Source organism: Heterodontus francisci, chromosome 14, assembly GCF_036365525.1.
Source record: "Heterodontus francisci isolate sHetFra1 chromosome 14, sHetFra1.hap1, whole genome shotgun sequence".
Taxonomy (NCBI): Eukaryota; Metazoa; Chordata; class Chondrichthyes; order Heterodontiformes; family Heterodontidae; genus Heterodontus; species Heterodontus francisci.
Genome location: NC_090384.1, coordinates 41,363,589 through 41,380,452, shown reverse-complemented (window position 1 = coordinate 41,380,452; position 16,864 = coordinate 41,363,589). Strand labels below are relative to the sequence as shown.

Genomic DNA, 16,864 nt, shown 5'->3' with positions numbered 1-16,864 from the left:
AAGTAGGATGAACAGGAGAGAAAGGGCAGGGTGATTCAAGGGCAGTGAGAAATAGACCATTAGGACTCCGTACTACCCAATGCAGAAAGAGCAATGAGAACATAAGAACTAAGAGCAAGAGTAGGCAATTCAGCCCCTCGAGCCTGCTCCGCCATTCAATACGATCATGGCTGATCTCATCTCGGCCTCAACTCCACTTTCCTGCCCATTCTCCATAACCCTTCAACCCATTACTCATTAAAAATCTGTCTATCTCCTCCTTAAATTTACTCAATGTGCTGGCATCCACCGCACTCTGGGGTAGTGAATTCCACAGACTCACGACCCTTTGAGAGAAGTAATTTCTCCTCATCTCTGTTTTAAAACTGCTACCCCTTATCCTAAAACTATGACCTCTCGTTCTAGATTGCCCCACCAGAGAAAGCATCCTCTCTACGTCTGCTTTGTCAATCCCCTTAATCATCTTGCATACCTCAATTAGATCTCCTCTCATTCTTCTAAACTCCAGAGAATAAAGGCCTAAACTGCTCAATCTCTCTTCATAAGACAAAACCCTTCATCTCTGGAATCAATCCAGTGAACTTCCTCTGACCTGCCTCCAATGCAACGACATCCCTCCTCAAGTAAGGGGACCAAAACAGTACGCAATGCTTCAGGTGCGGTCTCACTAGTGCTTTGTACAGTTGCAGCAACACTTCCCTACTTTTATACTCTATTCCTTTATCAATAAATGCCAAAATTCCATGTGCCTTCCTATTACCTGCTGTACCTGCATACTAGTTTTCTGCGATTCATGCACGAGGACACCCAGATCCCTCTGCACCGAAGCACTCTGAAGTTTCTCTCCATTTAGATAATTTGCCTTACTATTCTTCCGAACAAAATGGATAACCTCACACTTATCCACGTTAAACTCCATCTGCCAAATTTTGGTCCATTCACCTAACCTATCCATATCCATTTGTAAATTTCTTATTTCTTTATTGCAACTTACTATCCCACCTATTTTAGTGTCATCTGCAAATTTAGCTATAGTACCTTCTATCCCTGCAAACAAGTCATTAATATATATTGTTAATAGTAGGGGCCTGAGGACCGAACCCTGTGGCACCCCACTAGTTACATCTTACCAACCAGAAAAAGTCCCATTTATCCCGACTCTCTGCTTTCTGTTGGTTAGCCAATCCTCTATCCAAGCTAATAAATTGCCCCGAACCCCATGTGATCTTACCTTGTGTATTAACCTTTTGTGCGGCACCTTATCAAATCCTTCTGGAAGTCCAGATATACTATATCTACAGGATCCCCATTATCCACTTTGCTTGTTACCTCTTCGAAGAACTCCAGCAAATTATTCAAACACGATTTACCCTTCATAAAACCATGCTGACGCTGATGGATTGCGTTTTGTCTTTCTAAATGTCCTGTTATTACTTCCTTAATAATGGATTCTAACAATTTCCCAATAACCCATGTTAAACTAACTGGTCTATAGTTTCCTACTTTCTGCCGCCCTCCCTTTTTGAATAAGGGCGTTATATTAGCATTTTTCCAATCAATTGGAACCTTTCCCAGATCAATGCAGATGTGCCAGGTGCCTAAACCGCAGTGAAAAATTGTATATACAGAGGCTACTCCTTGTTGGTGACACAGTTAATGAACTTTGTATTCTATTACACCCATTCTTGTAGACAAGAAGCAACATTCACACAGCGTGAGCAGCACAAATGAAAGTGATCACCATACTAAACCACTATACCACTGTAAATGACACCATTACTAGCTTCAGCCAGTATTTCCCACTGGAGCACACTGCCTCCACTATTTAGCATGCATGTAGTCCTGTGTTGTAGCTTCAGCAGGTTGGCATCTCATTTTTAGGTATGCCTGGTTCTGCTTCTGGCATGCTCTCCTGCATTCTTCATTGAACCGGGTTGGTCGCTTGGCTTGGTGGTAATGGTAGAGTGAAGGATATGCCGGGCCATGAGGTTATAGATTGCTATTTTGCTGTCGCACATTAAATTCAATTTTGGGTAGATAAAATTGACCACAATCTTGGTACTTATTCAGTGTGATGCGCAGCTGTGCTGTCTCCTTATGCTATACACAATAGCATACTGTTCTCTCTCTCTTTCTCTCTTTAATGTGCCATTCTTAAGTAACACACTCACGGAAGGAGTGGGTATGAAGGTTTAGGATGAGGTCTTTTATGAACCTATCATTGTGATTACGAAGGCCGACTATGTCTAATGTTCTGTCCTATTCTGGTTACAGGGCTCTACTTACTTTGTTATATTGTATGGCATTACCACCGTGCTAAATGGGAGCTCAAAACTGGGCATCCATGAGGCACTGTGGGCCGTCAGCAGCAGCAGAATTGTATTCAACTGCAATCTATAACCTCATGGCCAGGCATATCCCTCACTTTACCATTACTATCAAGCCAAGCAACCAACCTGGTTCAATGAGGAATGCAGGACAGCATGCCAGAAGCAGCACCAGGCATACTTAAAAATGAGTTGCCACCTGGTGAAGCTACAACACAGGACAACATGCATGCTAAATAGCAGAGGCAACGTGCTATAAAGAGAGCTAAGCATTCCCACAATCAATGGATCAGCTCAAAGCTCTGCAGTCCTGCCACATCCGGTCATGACTAACCAGAGGAGGAGGCTCCACAAACATCCCCATCCTCAAAGACAAGGCTGAAACATTTGCAGCCATCTTCAGCCAGCCTAATGGATGATCCATCTCAGCCTCCTCCTGAGAATTCCACCATCATAGATGCGGGTCTAAGACAATTTGATTTACTCCACGTGATATCAGGAAGCGGCTGAAGGCATTGGATACAGCAAAGGCTACATCCCCACTGTAGTACTGAGGATTTGTGCTCCGAACTAGCCACGCCCTTAGCCAAGCTGTTCCAGTACAGCTGGCAAAATAGTCATTTACCCAACAATGTGGATAATTTCCCTGGTATGTCCTGTCCACAAAGAGCAGGACAAATCCAGTTCAGCTCATTACCACCCTATCAGTCTACTCTCAATCATGAGCAAATTGTTGGAAGGTGTCATCGACAGTGCTATCAAGCAGCACTCACTCAGCAACAACCTGCTAACTTAATACTCAGTTTGGGTTGCTCCAGGGCCACTCATCTCCAGACCTCATTACAGCCTTGGTCCAGTCATGGACAAAAGAACTGAACTCAAGCTGATGTGAGAGTGATTGCCCTTGATATCAAGGCAGCAGTTGACTAACTGTGGCATCAAGGAGCCTAGCAAAATTGTAGTCAATGGGAATCGGGGAGAAAACTCTCCACTGTTGGAGTCACACCTGGCACAAAGGAAAATAGTTGAGGTTGTTGGAGGCCAATCATCTCAGCCCCAGGACATCACTGCAGGAGTTCCTCTTGGTAGTGTCTTCGGCACAACAATCTTCTACAGCTTTGTTAATGATCTTCCCTCCAACAGAAGTGGAGAAGTTCTCCAACAGTGGAGAAGTGCACTGATGATTGCACAGCATTCGGTACCATTCTCAACTCCTCAGCTACTGATGCAGTCTATGTCTACAAGCAGCAAGACCTGGACAACATTCAGGCTTGGGTTGACAGTGGCAAGAAGGAGTCGAACCACACAAGTGCCAGGCAATGACCATCTTCAACAAGAAAGAATCTCAACATTTAATGGCATTACCTTTTTTTTAATTCTTTCATGGGATTTGGGTGTCGCTGGCAAGGCCAGCATTTGTTGCCCATCCCTAAATCTAACCATCTCCCCATGACATTCAACGGGGTTACCGTTGCTGAATCCCCCACCATCAAAATCGTAGGGATTACCATTGACCAGAAACTTAACTGGACCAGCCATATAAATACTGTAGCTACAAGAGTAGGTCAGAATACTCTCTACTTGCCTGGATAGGTGCAACTCCAACAACACTCAAGAAGCTCGACACCATCCAAGACAAAGCAGCCTGCTTGATTGACACCCCATCCACCACCTTAAACATTCACTCTCTCCACCCCTAGTGCATAATGGCAGCAGTGTGTACCATCTACAAAATGCACTGCAGCAACTCACCAAGGCTCCTCTGACAGCACATTCCAAACTCATGACCTATACCATCTAGAAGGACGAGGGAAGCAAATGTATTGGAACACCACCACCTGCAAGTTCCCCTCCAGGTCCCTCACCATCCTGACTTGGAACTAATATTTATGTTCCTTCACTGTCACTGCGTCAAACTCCAGAAACTTCTTCCTTAATAGCACTGTACACCACATGGACTGCAGCTGTTCAAGAAGGCGGCTTACCACCACCTTCTCAAGGGCAATTAGGGATGGACAATAAATGCTGGCCTTGCCAGCAATGCTTACATCCCATGAATAAATAAATAAAATCTTTCAATGTCTTTTCTATCGCTTGTCCAGTGGCAAGTGCTGCCAGAAAACAGGCAAGGTCTTGCCAATTCCTGTTCGTTTGCACCCTGTTGGAGGCTACTTCCTGAAGGTGTGTACTGATCTCTCTAATCAGAGATCTTTATGTTGCTGCCAACTCTTTAAATCCACTCCTAATGATTGTCTCAATTCCAAGTAGATTGAGGTCGGCCTTAATTATGGCTTGGTCTTATCATCATCAGCATGACCCAAATGTGCTCACCATCTACAAGTCAGAGGTCTCCCACATTAATCATAGAATCATAGAACGTTTAAGGCACAGAAAGAGGCCACTTGGCCCATTGTGTCTGTGCTGGCCGAAAACGATCCACCTATTCGAATCCCACCTTCCAGCATTTGGTCCATAGCCCAGCGGCTTACGGCACTTGAGGTGCATATCCAGACTCCTTTTGAATGAGTTGAGGGTCTCTGCCTCAACTACCCTTTCAGGCAGTGAGTTCCAGACCCCCACCACCCTCTGGGTGAAAAAATGTTTCCTCATCTCTCTAATTTTTCTTCCAATCATTTTAAATCTATGCCCCCTCGTCACTGACCTCTCTGCTAAGGTGAATAGACCCTTCACCCCCACTCTATCCAGGCCCTTCAAAATTTTGTACATTTCAATCAGATCTGCTCTCAGGCTTCTCTGTTCCAAGGAGAACAAACCCAGTCTATCCAATCTTTCCTCATAGCTGCATTTTTCCAGTCCTGGCAACATCCTCGTAAATCTCCTCTGTACCCTCTGCAGTGCAATTACATCCTTTCTGTAACGAGGTGACCAGAACTGCACACAGTACTTGAGTTGTGGCCTAACCGATTGAGTTATAAAGTTCCATCATAACCACCCAGCTCGGCTAATAAAGGAAAGGATTCCATATGCCTTCTTAACCACCTTATTGACCTGGCCTACTACCTTCAGGGATCTGTGGACATTCACTCCAAAGTCCCTTAATTCCTCTACACTTCTCAGTATTTTCCCATTAATCGTGCATTCCTTTGCCTTGTTTGACCTCCCCAAATGCATCACCTCACACTTCTCCAAGTTGAATTCCATTTGACACTTTTCTGCCCATCTGACCAGACTGCAGCCTACAACTATCCTCCTCAGTATCTACCACATGGCCAATCTTTGTGTCGTCAGCAGACTTCTTGATCATGCCCCCTACATTTACGCCCAAATCGTTAATATACACCACTAAAAGCAGGAGACCCAGTACTGACCCCTGCGGAACGCCCTGGAAACAGCGCTCCCGTCGCTAAAACAACTGTCAACCGTTACCCTTTGTTTCCTGCCACTGAGCCATTTTTGTATCCACCTTGCTGCATTTCTCTGGATCCCATGGGATTTTATTATTTAACCAGTCTGCCACATGGTACCTTGTCAAAAGTCTTGCTAAAATCTAAAATGTGTCTGATAATGCTGTTGTAGTTTACAGAGTAGGGAACCATTACTCGACTATGCAGAATTTGATAGTGAAATGCCCAGTGGTACTCAAATGAGCTTGCATCACGACCTGCACTGACACTAATGAAGAGTTTAGACATTTACTTTCATGAAGTAGCCTCTGTTTTGTGGCTAATCTGTGAATTCAGCTACATATCAACTCAGCAATAGTCTGAGCCTCTTAATTTGACCCTTATTCAAGCACTATCTGTGACTCACTCAATTATGCAAAGGGTTGGTTTTCAAGTCAGCAAGTGGTTAGGTTAATCCCTGAATACTGGGGCTAGCTGAATGATTCAGCTGTCTCATTACGCAAGGATATCGGTTCTTATTTTCAAGTACCCTTTGCACATGGTTGATTAGAGATTTGTGAATACCTGATTTTGGGCACAAATGTGGATGACTTCAGAATTTGTAACAACAATTTATATTTATATGGTACCTTTAATGTAATAGAACGTCCTGAGGTGCTTCACAGGAGCATTCTAAGACAAAATATGACTTTGAGCCATATTAGGAGATATTCGGTCAGATGACCGAAAGCTTGGTCAAAGAGGTGGGTCTTCTGGAGTAAAAACAAGAAATGCTGGAAATACTCAGCAGGTCTGGCAGCATCTGTGGAGAGAGAAGCAGAGTTAACGTTTCAGGTTAGTTACCCTTCTTCAGAACATCATTGGTTGGGAAAATATTGGATAAAATTCTGAGGGACAGGATTAATCTTCACTTGGAGAGGCAGGGATTAATCACGGATAGTCAGCATGGCTTTGTCAGGGGGAGATCGTGTCTAACTAACTTGATTGAATTTTACGAGGAGGTGACTAGATGTGTCGATGAGGGTAAAGCAGTTGATGTAGTATGCATGGATTTCAGTAAGGTTTTGATAAGGTCCCGCATGGGAGATTGGCTAAGAAGGTAAGAGCCCATGGGATCCAGGGCAATTTGACAAATTCGATCCAAAATTTGCTTAGTGGCATGAGGCAGAGGGTAATGGTTGAGAGCTGTTTTTGCGATTGGAAGCCTGTGTCCAGTGGTGTACCACAGGGATCGGTGCTGGTACCCTTGCTGTTTGTAGTGTACATTAATGATTTAGACTTGAATATAGGAGCTATGATAAGTAAGTTCGCAGATGACACGAAAATTGGTGGTGTTGTAAATAGTGAGGAGGAAAGTCTTAGATGACAGGGAGATGTCGATGGGCTGGTAAGATGGGCGGAGCAGTGGCAAATGGAATTTAATCCTGAAAAGTGTGAGTTAATGCATTTTGGGAGGACTAACAAGGCAAGGGAATATACAATGGATGGTAGGACCCTAGGAATTACAGACGGTCAGAAGAACCTTGGTGTACTTGTCCATAGATCACTGAAGGCAGCAGCACAGGTAGATAAGGTGGTTAGAAAGGCATATGGGATACTTGCCTTTATTAGCCGAGGCATAGAATATAAGAGCAGGGAGGTTATGATGGAGCTATATAAAACACTAGTTAGGCCACAGCTAGAGTACTGTGTACAGTTCTGGGCACCACACTATAGGAAGGATGTGATTGCACTGGAGAGGGTGCAGAGGAGAATTCACCATGATGTTGCCTGGGCTGGAGCATTTCAACTATGAAGAGAGTCTGAAAAGGTTAGGGTTGTTTTCCTTGGAGCAGAGAAGGCTGAGGGGGGACATGATTGAGGTGTACAAGATTATGAGGAGCATTGATAAGTTAGATAGGAAGAAACATTTTCCCTTAGTGGAGGGGTCAAGAACCAGGGGGCATAGATTTAGGGTAAGGGGCAGGAGGTTTAGGGGGGATTTGAGGAAAAATGTTTGCACCCAGAGGGAGGTTGGAATCTGGAACGCACTGCCTGAAGAGGTGGTGGAGGCAGGAACCCTCACAACATTTAAAAAGTATTTCGATGATCACTTGAAACGCCATAGCATATAAGGTTATGGGCCAAGTGCAGGAATATGGGATTCGAATAGTTGGGTGCTGGATAGCCGGCAAAGACATGATGGACCGAAGGGCCTGTTTCTGTGCTGTATAACTCCATGACTCAATGACTATGACTAACACCAGAGGGAATGGTGCAGGAGCAGGCAATGTAGCCTTTGAAAGTGATTGTCTGGCTACAATTAGATAGATAAGAATGGAACCATGTGAGAGCAGTCCCACCTACCTGGACGACAATGGAAAGGTGTTGGAGGAGGATGTTGTGGTTAACCGTGTCAAAGGCTGCAGACAGATTGAGAAGGACGAGGAGGGAAAGTTTACCTTTATTACAGTCACATAGGATCTCATTTATGATTTTGATGAGAGCTGTTTCGGTACTATGGCAGGGGTGGAAACCTGATTGGAGGGATTCAAACATAGAGTTCTAGAAAAGATGGGATGGGATTTGGGAGGCGACAACACATTCAAGGACTTTGGAGAGGATAGGGAGGCTGGAGATGGGACGGTAGTTTGCAAGGATGGTGGGATGAAGAGTTTTTTTGAGGAGAGGGATGATGACAGCAGATTTAAAGGAGAGAGGGACCACACCTGATGAGAGACCACAGTTAATAATATCAGCTAACATGGGGATCAGGAAGGGAAGTTGCGTGGTCAGCAGTTTAATGGGAATGGGATGGAGGGAGCAGGAGGTAGGTCTCATGGACAAGATGAGCTCAGGATTCGTATTGCATCATTTCACTGATTCACTTACTGAGATGTCCTTCACAGAGCTATAGTGCCATATATTCATATAGAATGGTTACAGCACAGAACAATACCATTCAGTCCACCATGTCTGTGCCGTCTCTCTGCTAGTCCCACTCTCCTGCCCTTTTCCTGTTGCCCTGCAATTTATTTTTCTTCACGTGCTTATCTGAAAGCCACAATTGCATCTACCTCCACCACATTCTCAGCTCATGCGTTCCAGATCCTAACGACTCGCTGTGTAAAATATCATTTCCTCATGTCGCCGTTGGTTCTTTTGTCAATCAACTTAAATTGGTGTCCTCTGGTTCTCAGCCTTTCCACCAATGGGAGCAGGTACTCTCTATCTACTTTGTCTAGACCCCTCAAGATTTTCAACACTTCTATCAAATCCCCTCTCAATCTCTCTAAGGAGAAAAACTCTGCTTCTCCAAGCTCTCCACATAACTGAAGAGCCTCATCTCTGGAACCATTCTGGTAAATCTCCTCTGCACCCTCACTAAAGCCTTCACATCTGTCCTAAAGTATGATGACCAGAATTGGACGCAATACTCCAGCTGAGGTTGTACCAGAGTTTATAATAGCTCATCATAATTTCCTTGCTTTTGTACTCTATGCCTCTATTTATAAAATCCAGGATTCCCTTTGCCTTTTTAACCACTTTCTCAACCTGCCCTGCCACCTTCAACGATTTGTGCACACATACTCCAGGCCTCTCTGTTCCTGCACTCACTTTAGAATTGCATCCTTTATTTTTTATTGCTCTTGTTCTTCCTACCAAAATATATCATTTCACACTTCTCTGCATTAAAGTTCATCTGCCGTGTGTCCACCCATTCCCCCAGCCTTTTGAAGTTTATTACTTTCCTCCTCACAGTTCACAATACTTTCAAGTTTTGTGTCATTTGCAAATTTTAATATTGTGCCCTGTACACCCAAGTCTTGGTCATTGATATTTTTTTTTTTTTATTTCCAAAATATACTTTATTCATAAAAATCTGTAAAAATTACATTGCCAAACAGTTTCCAAACAGCACCAAAAAATACAAACATTGCAAGGGAGATCAGTTTCCTTCAATACTGTCATGAGTTTCTTCCCAACCCTTCCGTTTCTCAATTGTCATGTCAATTACAGTTTTACATTTACAGCAATTCAGAATATTAACAATACAGTTCGAGGGGTTTCCCATGGATCCAGCCCCTCAGTCTAGCTTGGTGGGGGAACCTTACACTGTGGTCTTTCCCCATTGAGCCTTTGCTGCGGCTGCCCCAAGCTTTAGTGCGTCCCTCAGCACGTAGTCCTGGACCTTGGAATGTGCCAGTCTGCAACATTCGGTGGTGGACAACTCTTTGCGCTGGAAGACCAGCAAGTTTCGGGCAGACCAAAGGGCGTCTTTCACCGAATTGATAGTCCTCCAGCAGCAGTTGATGTTTGTCTCGGTGTGCGTCCCTGGGAACAGCCCGTAGAGCACAGACTCCTGTGTTACAGAGCTGCTTGGGATGAACCTTGACAAAAACCACTGCATCTCTTTCCACACCTGCTTTGCAAAGGCACATTCCAGGAGGAGGTGGGCGACCGTCTCTTCCCCACCACAGCCAACGCGGGGGCACTGTGCGGAGGGGGCGAGACTTCGGGTGTGCATGAAGGATCTGACGGGGAGGGCCCTTCTCACCACCAGCCAAGCTACGTCTTGGTGCTTGTTTGAAAGTTCTGGTGATGAGGCATTCCGCCAAATGACTTTGATGGTCTGCTCGGGGAACCATCCGACAGGATCCACCGTTTCCTTTTCCCGTAGGGCCTTGAGGACATTCCGTGCAGACCACTGCCTGATGGACCGGTGGTCAAAGGTGTTTTTCCGCAGAAACTGCTCCACGAAGGATAGGTGGTACGGCGCCGCCCAACTGCATGGTGCGTTCCGCGGCAATGTGACCAGGCCCATCCTTCGCAACACCGGGGACAGATAGAACCTCAGCACGTAGTGACACTTGGAGTTTGCGTACTGGGGATCGACACATAGCTTGATGCAGCCGCACACGAAGGTGGTCATCAGGATGAGGGCCACGTTGGGTACATTTTTCCCGCCCATGTCCAGAGATTTGAACATCGTGTCCCTCTGGACCCGGTCCATTTTAGATCCCCAGACGAAGCGGAAAATGGCTCGGGTGACTGCCACGGCGCAGGAGTGGGGTATGGGCCAGACCTGCGCCACGTAGAGCAACAACGTGAGCGCCTCGCACCTGATGACCAGGTTCTTACCCACAATGGAGAGAGATCGCTGCCCCCACATGCCCAACTTTTGTCGTACCTTGGCTACTCGCTCCTCCCATGTTTTGGTGCACGCACCGGCACTTCCGAACCATATCCCCAGCACCTTCAGGTAATCTGACCTGACGGTGAAGGGGACAAAGGATCGGTCAGCCCAGTTCCCAAAGAACATGGCCTCACTCTTGCCGTGGTTAACTTTGGCTCCCGAGGCCAGTTCGAACTGGTCGCAGATGCTCATCAGTCTGCGCACGGACAGCGGATCCGAGCAGAAGACGGCGACGTCATCCATGTACAGGGAGGTTTTGACCTGAGTGCCTCCGCTGCCTGGGATTGTCACCCCTCTTATGCTCGCATCCTTCCTAATAGACTCAGCAAAGGGTTCAATACAGCAAACAAACAAGATCGGGGACAGAGGACAGCCCTGTCTGACTCCAGATTTGATCGGGAAACTTTCAGATTCCCACCCGTTGATTGACACTGCGCTACTGATGTTTGTGTAGAGCAGTTGGATCCAATTGCAGATTCCCTCCCCAAACCCCATTTTGGAAAGCACGTCCATCATGTAGGTGTGCGATATCCTGTCAAAGGCCTTCTCCTGGTCCAGGCTGATGAGGCAGGTGTCCACCCTCCTGTCCCGTACGTAGGCGATCGTATCCCTGAGTAGCGCGAGGCTATCAGAGATCTTCCTGCCGGGTACAGTACAGGTCTGATCGGGGTGAATCACCAGCTCCAGAGCAGACTTGACTCGACTGGCTATGACTTTGGACAGAATCTTGTAATCAACATTAAGCAGTGAGATGGGCCGCCAATTTCTGATTTCTACCCTCTCCCCCTTCTGCTTGTAAATGAGGGTGATGATGCCTTTTCTCATGGATTCTGACATGCTACCGGCCAGGAGCATACTCTCGTATACTTCCAGCAGGTCCGGGCCGACCCAGTCCCACAGGGCCGAGTACAACTCGACCGGTAAGCCGTCGCTCCCGGGAGTTTTACTCGCCTCGAAAGACTCGACGGCCTTTGTCAGCTCGTCCAGAGTTAGCGGCTTGTCCAGTCCCTCCCTCCTGCTGTCATCTAAGACCTCTGTGATAGATGACAGGAAGGACTGGGAGGCTCTGCTGTCTGTGGGCTTCGCGTCATACAGCCCAGCATAAAAGGATTTGCTGATCCTTAGTATGTCGGACTGCGAAGACGTTACCGAGCCTTCTTCTTCCTTCAGGCTGCTGATAACAGAGCTCTCTCTGTGTACCTTTTGGAAGAAGTAACGCGAGCACGTCTCATCCTGCTCGATGGAGCGGACTCTGGACCGGAAGATGATCTTGGAGGCCTCCTTGGCAAAGAGCGAGGCCTGCTGGCTCTTCACCTCTTGGAGGTCCTCCTTGACCTCGACCCCCATTGACTGCAACCGGAGTAGATTTTGCATAATTTTCTGGAGTCGGGACAGTTCCCTCTGTCTCTCTCTCGCCTTCTGAACACCTTTGTGGATGAAGAACCTCTTGATGTTCTCCTTAATCGCTTCCCACCAGTGAACTGGAGACTCAAAGAGGGGTTTCACAGTCCTCCAACCTTTGTAATCCCTTTTGAGTTCCTCAACGTTCTCTGGGGTCAGCAGTGTCGCATTGAGCTTCCACGTCCCTCTGCCAACCCGCTGGTCGTCCTGTAAGTGACAGTCGGCCAGTAAGAGGCAGTGGTCGGAGAAGAACACCGGCTTGACGTCGGTGGATCCGACCGTGACAGCACGGGACACAAACAGGAAGTCAATCCTGGAACGGGCAGACCCGTCCGATCTTGACCATGTGTATCTGCGCTGCGCTCCGTCTGCAGGTTTGCTGAAGACGTCGTGCAGTTTGGCATCCTTAACTGTTTCTACTAGGAATCTGGACGTAGCGTCCAGTTTGCTGTCGTCACTGCCGGATCGTCCAGCCGCATCGATGATGCAGTTGAAGTCACCGCCTAGGATGACCGGCCTGGACGTCGCCAGCAGCAGTGGGAGCTGCTGGAAGACGGTCAGCCGCTCGCTGCGTTGTACCGGGGCGTACACGTTGATCAACCGGAGCGGAGCGTTGTTGTACATCACGTCTGCTACGAGGAGGCGACTGCCCATGACCTCCTTAACTTCGGAGATGGTGAAGTTACCTCCCCGCAGCAGAATACCCAGGCCGGAGGAACGGCAGTCATTACCCCCCGACCAGATCGATGGCCCGTGGGACCACCATCGCGACCACTGCCTGTAGGTGCTGAGGTGTGGTATTCCACACTCCTGCAGAAACAGTAGGTCAGCTTTGACCTTGGCAAGGTAATCCAAGGTTGAAACACATCGCGTAGTCGATTTAATGCTACGCACATTAATGGAAGCAATTCTTACACCCATTTTTTACTAAAAATTAGTTGTTGCTTCCCATACCATTTGTCCTCGCTAGTCCCAGTCCTTCCCCTTCGGGATGTTCCTGCATACCCATCGTATGCGCAAGCAGTTTCACATTGGTTGGGCTCAGAAACCCCTCCTGATTTTTCATGCAGGGTTTGTGCCGCTCGGGTGACATCGGGGGGGTCTTGTAGGCAGAGAGGATTGGGTTGTCCTCAGCTGCTTCCATCTGTTCCTCCTCGAAAACATCACAGCTCCCGGTCTCCCGGAGCTCAGGTGCGCCAGACGTGTCTTTGCTCCCGGTGTCCCGGAGCTGAGATGCGTTGGCCACGTCGTTACGTGTGGGGAATTGGGGTTGGGGCACGCCGGACCCATCACAGCTTCCAGTGCCCGGGGGCTGGGATGCTCTCTCATCCATCTCGGAGTTCTGCCGCCTCTTTTGAAGGGGCTGTCGTTCCAGCATTTCCCCGTCCAGTGAAGAGGAGTTGTTGCAGACTGATTCAGAAGAGAGCCTCCTCTTGCCACTGGTTTGGGTGGTGGCTTTGGGATGTTTTTTCTTTGTGGTTTTCCTCTGGACCACTTGCCACTGACCTGTTTGTCCATCTGCTGCCTCCTCCTCCATTGATTCTGTCTGTGGAGGAGGGGTTTCCGGGCGCTGGGTAGGTGCTGGGTCGTTGGTTTCAGCCGCCTCCCCTTCCTTCTCAGGTTGAAGTTCCTCACTGCGGAGAAGGTTGCTGGTCTCCTTTCGAACAGCGGACGCCTTCGTCGAACCTTCGCCCGGCCATTCCTTGGACCTTGCCGCCTGAGCATAGCTGAGACAACGTTTGGGGCAGGTCTTGTAGAGATGGCCTGCCGCACCGCACAAGTTGCAACACTTAGTCTGCTTACAGTCCTTGGTCTGATGGCCTTCCTCCTTGCAGTTCTTGCAAACAACCGTGTTGCAGTTGGCTGCCATGTGACCAGATTTGCCACAGGTGCGGCAAACTCTGGGCTGCCCAGCGTAGACCAAGAAGCCTCGACTTCCCCCGATAGCGAAGCTGGAGGGAGGGTGGATGATGGCTCCACTGGGATCTACCTTCAAGGTCACCTTGACCTGCCGCTTGCTGGTCCAGATCCCAAAGGGGTCCTTGACATCAGTGCTGCTGCCGGCCACCTCGACGTACCTGGCGAGAAAGGTGAGTACATCCACCACCGGAACATGGGGGTTGTAGAGGTGAATCGTCACCACCCGGTCCCGTTGTGACGGAAGCGTGAAGAGCAGCTCCGCTGTGAGGATCGACAGTGGCGCCCGGTCCCCTTTCTCCTTGAACGCCTTCAGGAACTTGATGCATCCCGCCACGTTCCGGAACGTCACGTCGAAGTATCCACTGCTGGGGAAATCCTGCAGGCAGAAGACGTCCGTCGCTTGAAATCCGCAGCAATCGAAGAGAATTTTCTTGATGAAAAAGGTGCGATCGACCGGTGCATCTCCTTCCTTGTCCTTCACGACCACCCGAACGGTGTTGCGCACTCCCTGGCCCGAAGCTCGAAAATTGGTTATAGCCATTTTACTCAAAGCTTCCCCAGGATCAAAAGGCAATGATCATGGTCTCTTCTCAATCAAATAAGCACTGATAAGAACAGATACTACACTTGATCTTAGCCAAAAGGCCGAGAAATGCAGTGATCCTGGTACTGGCCCCTGGGGAATCCCACTGTGCAGCTTCCTCCAGTCCGAAAAACTACTCTTCACCACTACTGCGTTTTCTGTCACTCAGTGCACTTCATATACGTGTTGGCACTTTCCCTTTTATTCCATGGGCTTCAACTTTGCTGGCAAGTCTATTATGTGGCACTTTATCAAGCGTCTTTTGGAAGTCCATGTACACCACATCAACTGCTTTACCTTCATCAATGATCTCTGCTACCTTATTAAAAAAACTCAATCAAGTTTGTTAAATATAATTTGCCTTTAATAAATCTGTTCTGGCTTTCCCTAATTAATCTGCACTTGTCCAAGTGACTGGTAATTGTGTCCTGGATTATCATCTCGAAAAGCTTTCCCACCACCGAGGTTAAACTGACTGGCCTGTTGTTGCTGGGTTTATTCTTACACTTTTTTTGTACAAAGGTATAACATTGTACATGTAGAAAGTTACAGTGAACAAGGATGGGGCAGAAATGTCAACAATGTGTACCTTCAACTAAATTTAAACCATGCCACATCTCTGCCTCAGTCCCTCCCTTAGGGAGATATTTCTACACTGACTGATGGCTCTGAGCGACTGATTCTGCAAGATTTCTGCGTGGTAATGTCTTTCAGTTCCTACAATAAGGTAACTTCTGCACCTCATGCTGTGTTTCCATAGAGTGATTGAATTGTTTTAATATGAACATTGTGAAGCACAGAATGTTTTTAAATTACCATGCCTTACAACTAATTTCAACTGCTTGACAGGTCCTTTTGTGGATAAGGCGCGATCAGTCTTAGACATGATCTCCACCACTCTGTTTCAGATGGAGGAAGAACTGAATGAACTGGATAGGGAAGCCGGAGATGGTGACTGTGGCGTTACACATGCAAGGGCAGCACAGGGTCAGTTACTGGAAGAATGCAACTCTGAGAATTTGGGAATAAATATTGATAAAATGTTGGCAGAACTAATGAATGATTTAGAAACGTGGGGCTGAAACGTCAACATTTTTAACCTCAACTAAATTTAAACCGTGCCAAATCTGCCTCAGTCCCTCCCTTAGGGAGATATTTCTACACTGACTGATAGCTCTGAGCAACTGATTCTGGAAGATCTCTGTCTGGTAATGTCTTTCAGTTCCTTCCTTAAAGATACAATAAGGTAACTTCTGCACCTCATGCTTTGTTTCCATCGAGTGACTGAATTTTTTTCACATGAACAATGTAAAGCACAGAATGTTTTTAAATTGCTATGCAAATGAGAAATTGCACTTAAGGCTAGTTTATTCACAGAATGTCTACAATCTATTGTGGGCAGCCCGCAACCCATTTAATCTACTGACAACTTCCTTTTCTTCATTATAATAGTTATATGTTCCCAGCAGGTCAGGACCATAATTTTATACACACTATTTAAAGAGCTCTATCCTTGTTCCCAAATATCCAGCTCTTTTTCAGAAGTTTTTGTTACCTTTTCCTACATATAGTTCTACAGGAACTGGGTATGCTGCAGTACCTCATCCAAGCAGCCACTGTTTATATATAAAGCGCAGACAGTAAGTGCTGGTAATCTATTCAAACTATGGGGTGTTGCATATTCTGTCGTAAGCTAACATTCATGTAAACACACCCTTTTCAGCAGCAATCACTGGATAATGATCAAGAGCAGGAACCTTGACTGCTTATTCTTTCCCCTGGCCAGTTGCAATGCTACCACTGATTTTAGCTTACTCAGAATGGAGGTTGCAGCCACCCTTTTTGTGTGTGGTTCAGTCTACTGGGCTGTGCATTTACCAACTGAGTCATCAAGGTTGTTTAAGAAGTTTTGATCAATGCAACAGTGACTACTTCCAATGCATCTTAATTGAGTTATTATCTATGCTATAATGTACTGTTCCTTACACATTCACTTAATTGCCTAGCTCTTCTCCCAATGCAATCTGTTGGAGTGTAGAAGTAATTTTAGAAACTTGTATTCCTGACATGGAGCTTTGCCACAAGGATCATT

The 16,864-nt window shown here is 46.9% G+C and overlaps 1 protein-coding gene and 1 pseudogene across 4 annotated transcripts in view; one reads left to right on the top strand and one right to left on the bottom strand.

Annotated features, from left to right (window-relative positions):
* tkfc (triokinase/FMN cyclase) overlaps window positions 1–16,864 on the top strand; it is a 180,745-nt gene that overhangs the window by 62,622 nt on the left and 101,259 nt on the right. For all 4 annotated transcript variants that reach the window (XM_068046053.1, XM_068046054.1, XM_068046052.1 and 1 more), the window contains one exon: window positions 15,622–15,759. In XM_068046053.1, the coding sequence (XP_067902154.1) occupies window positions 15,622–15,759 (138 nt within the window). The remainder of the gene's footprint in view (window positions 1–15,621; window positions 15,760–16,864) is intronic.
* On the bottom strand, window positions 14,738–14,843 carry LOC137377367 (U2 spliceosomal RNA; annotated as a pseudogene).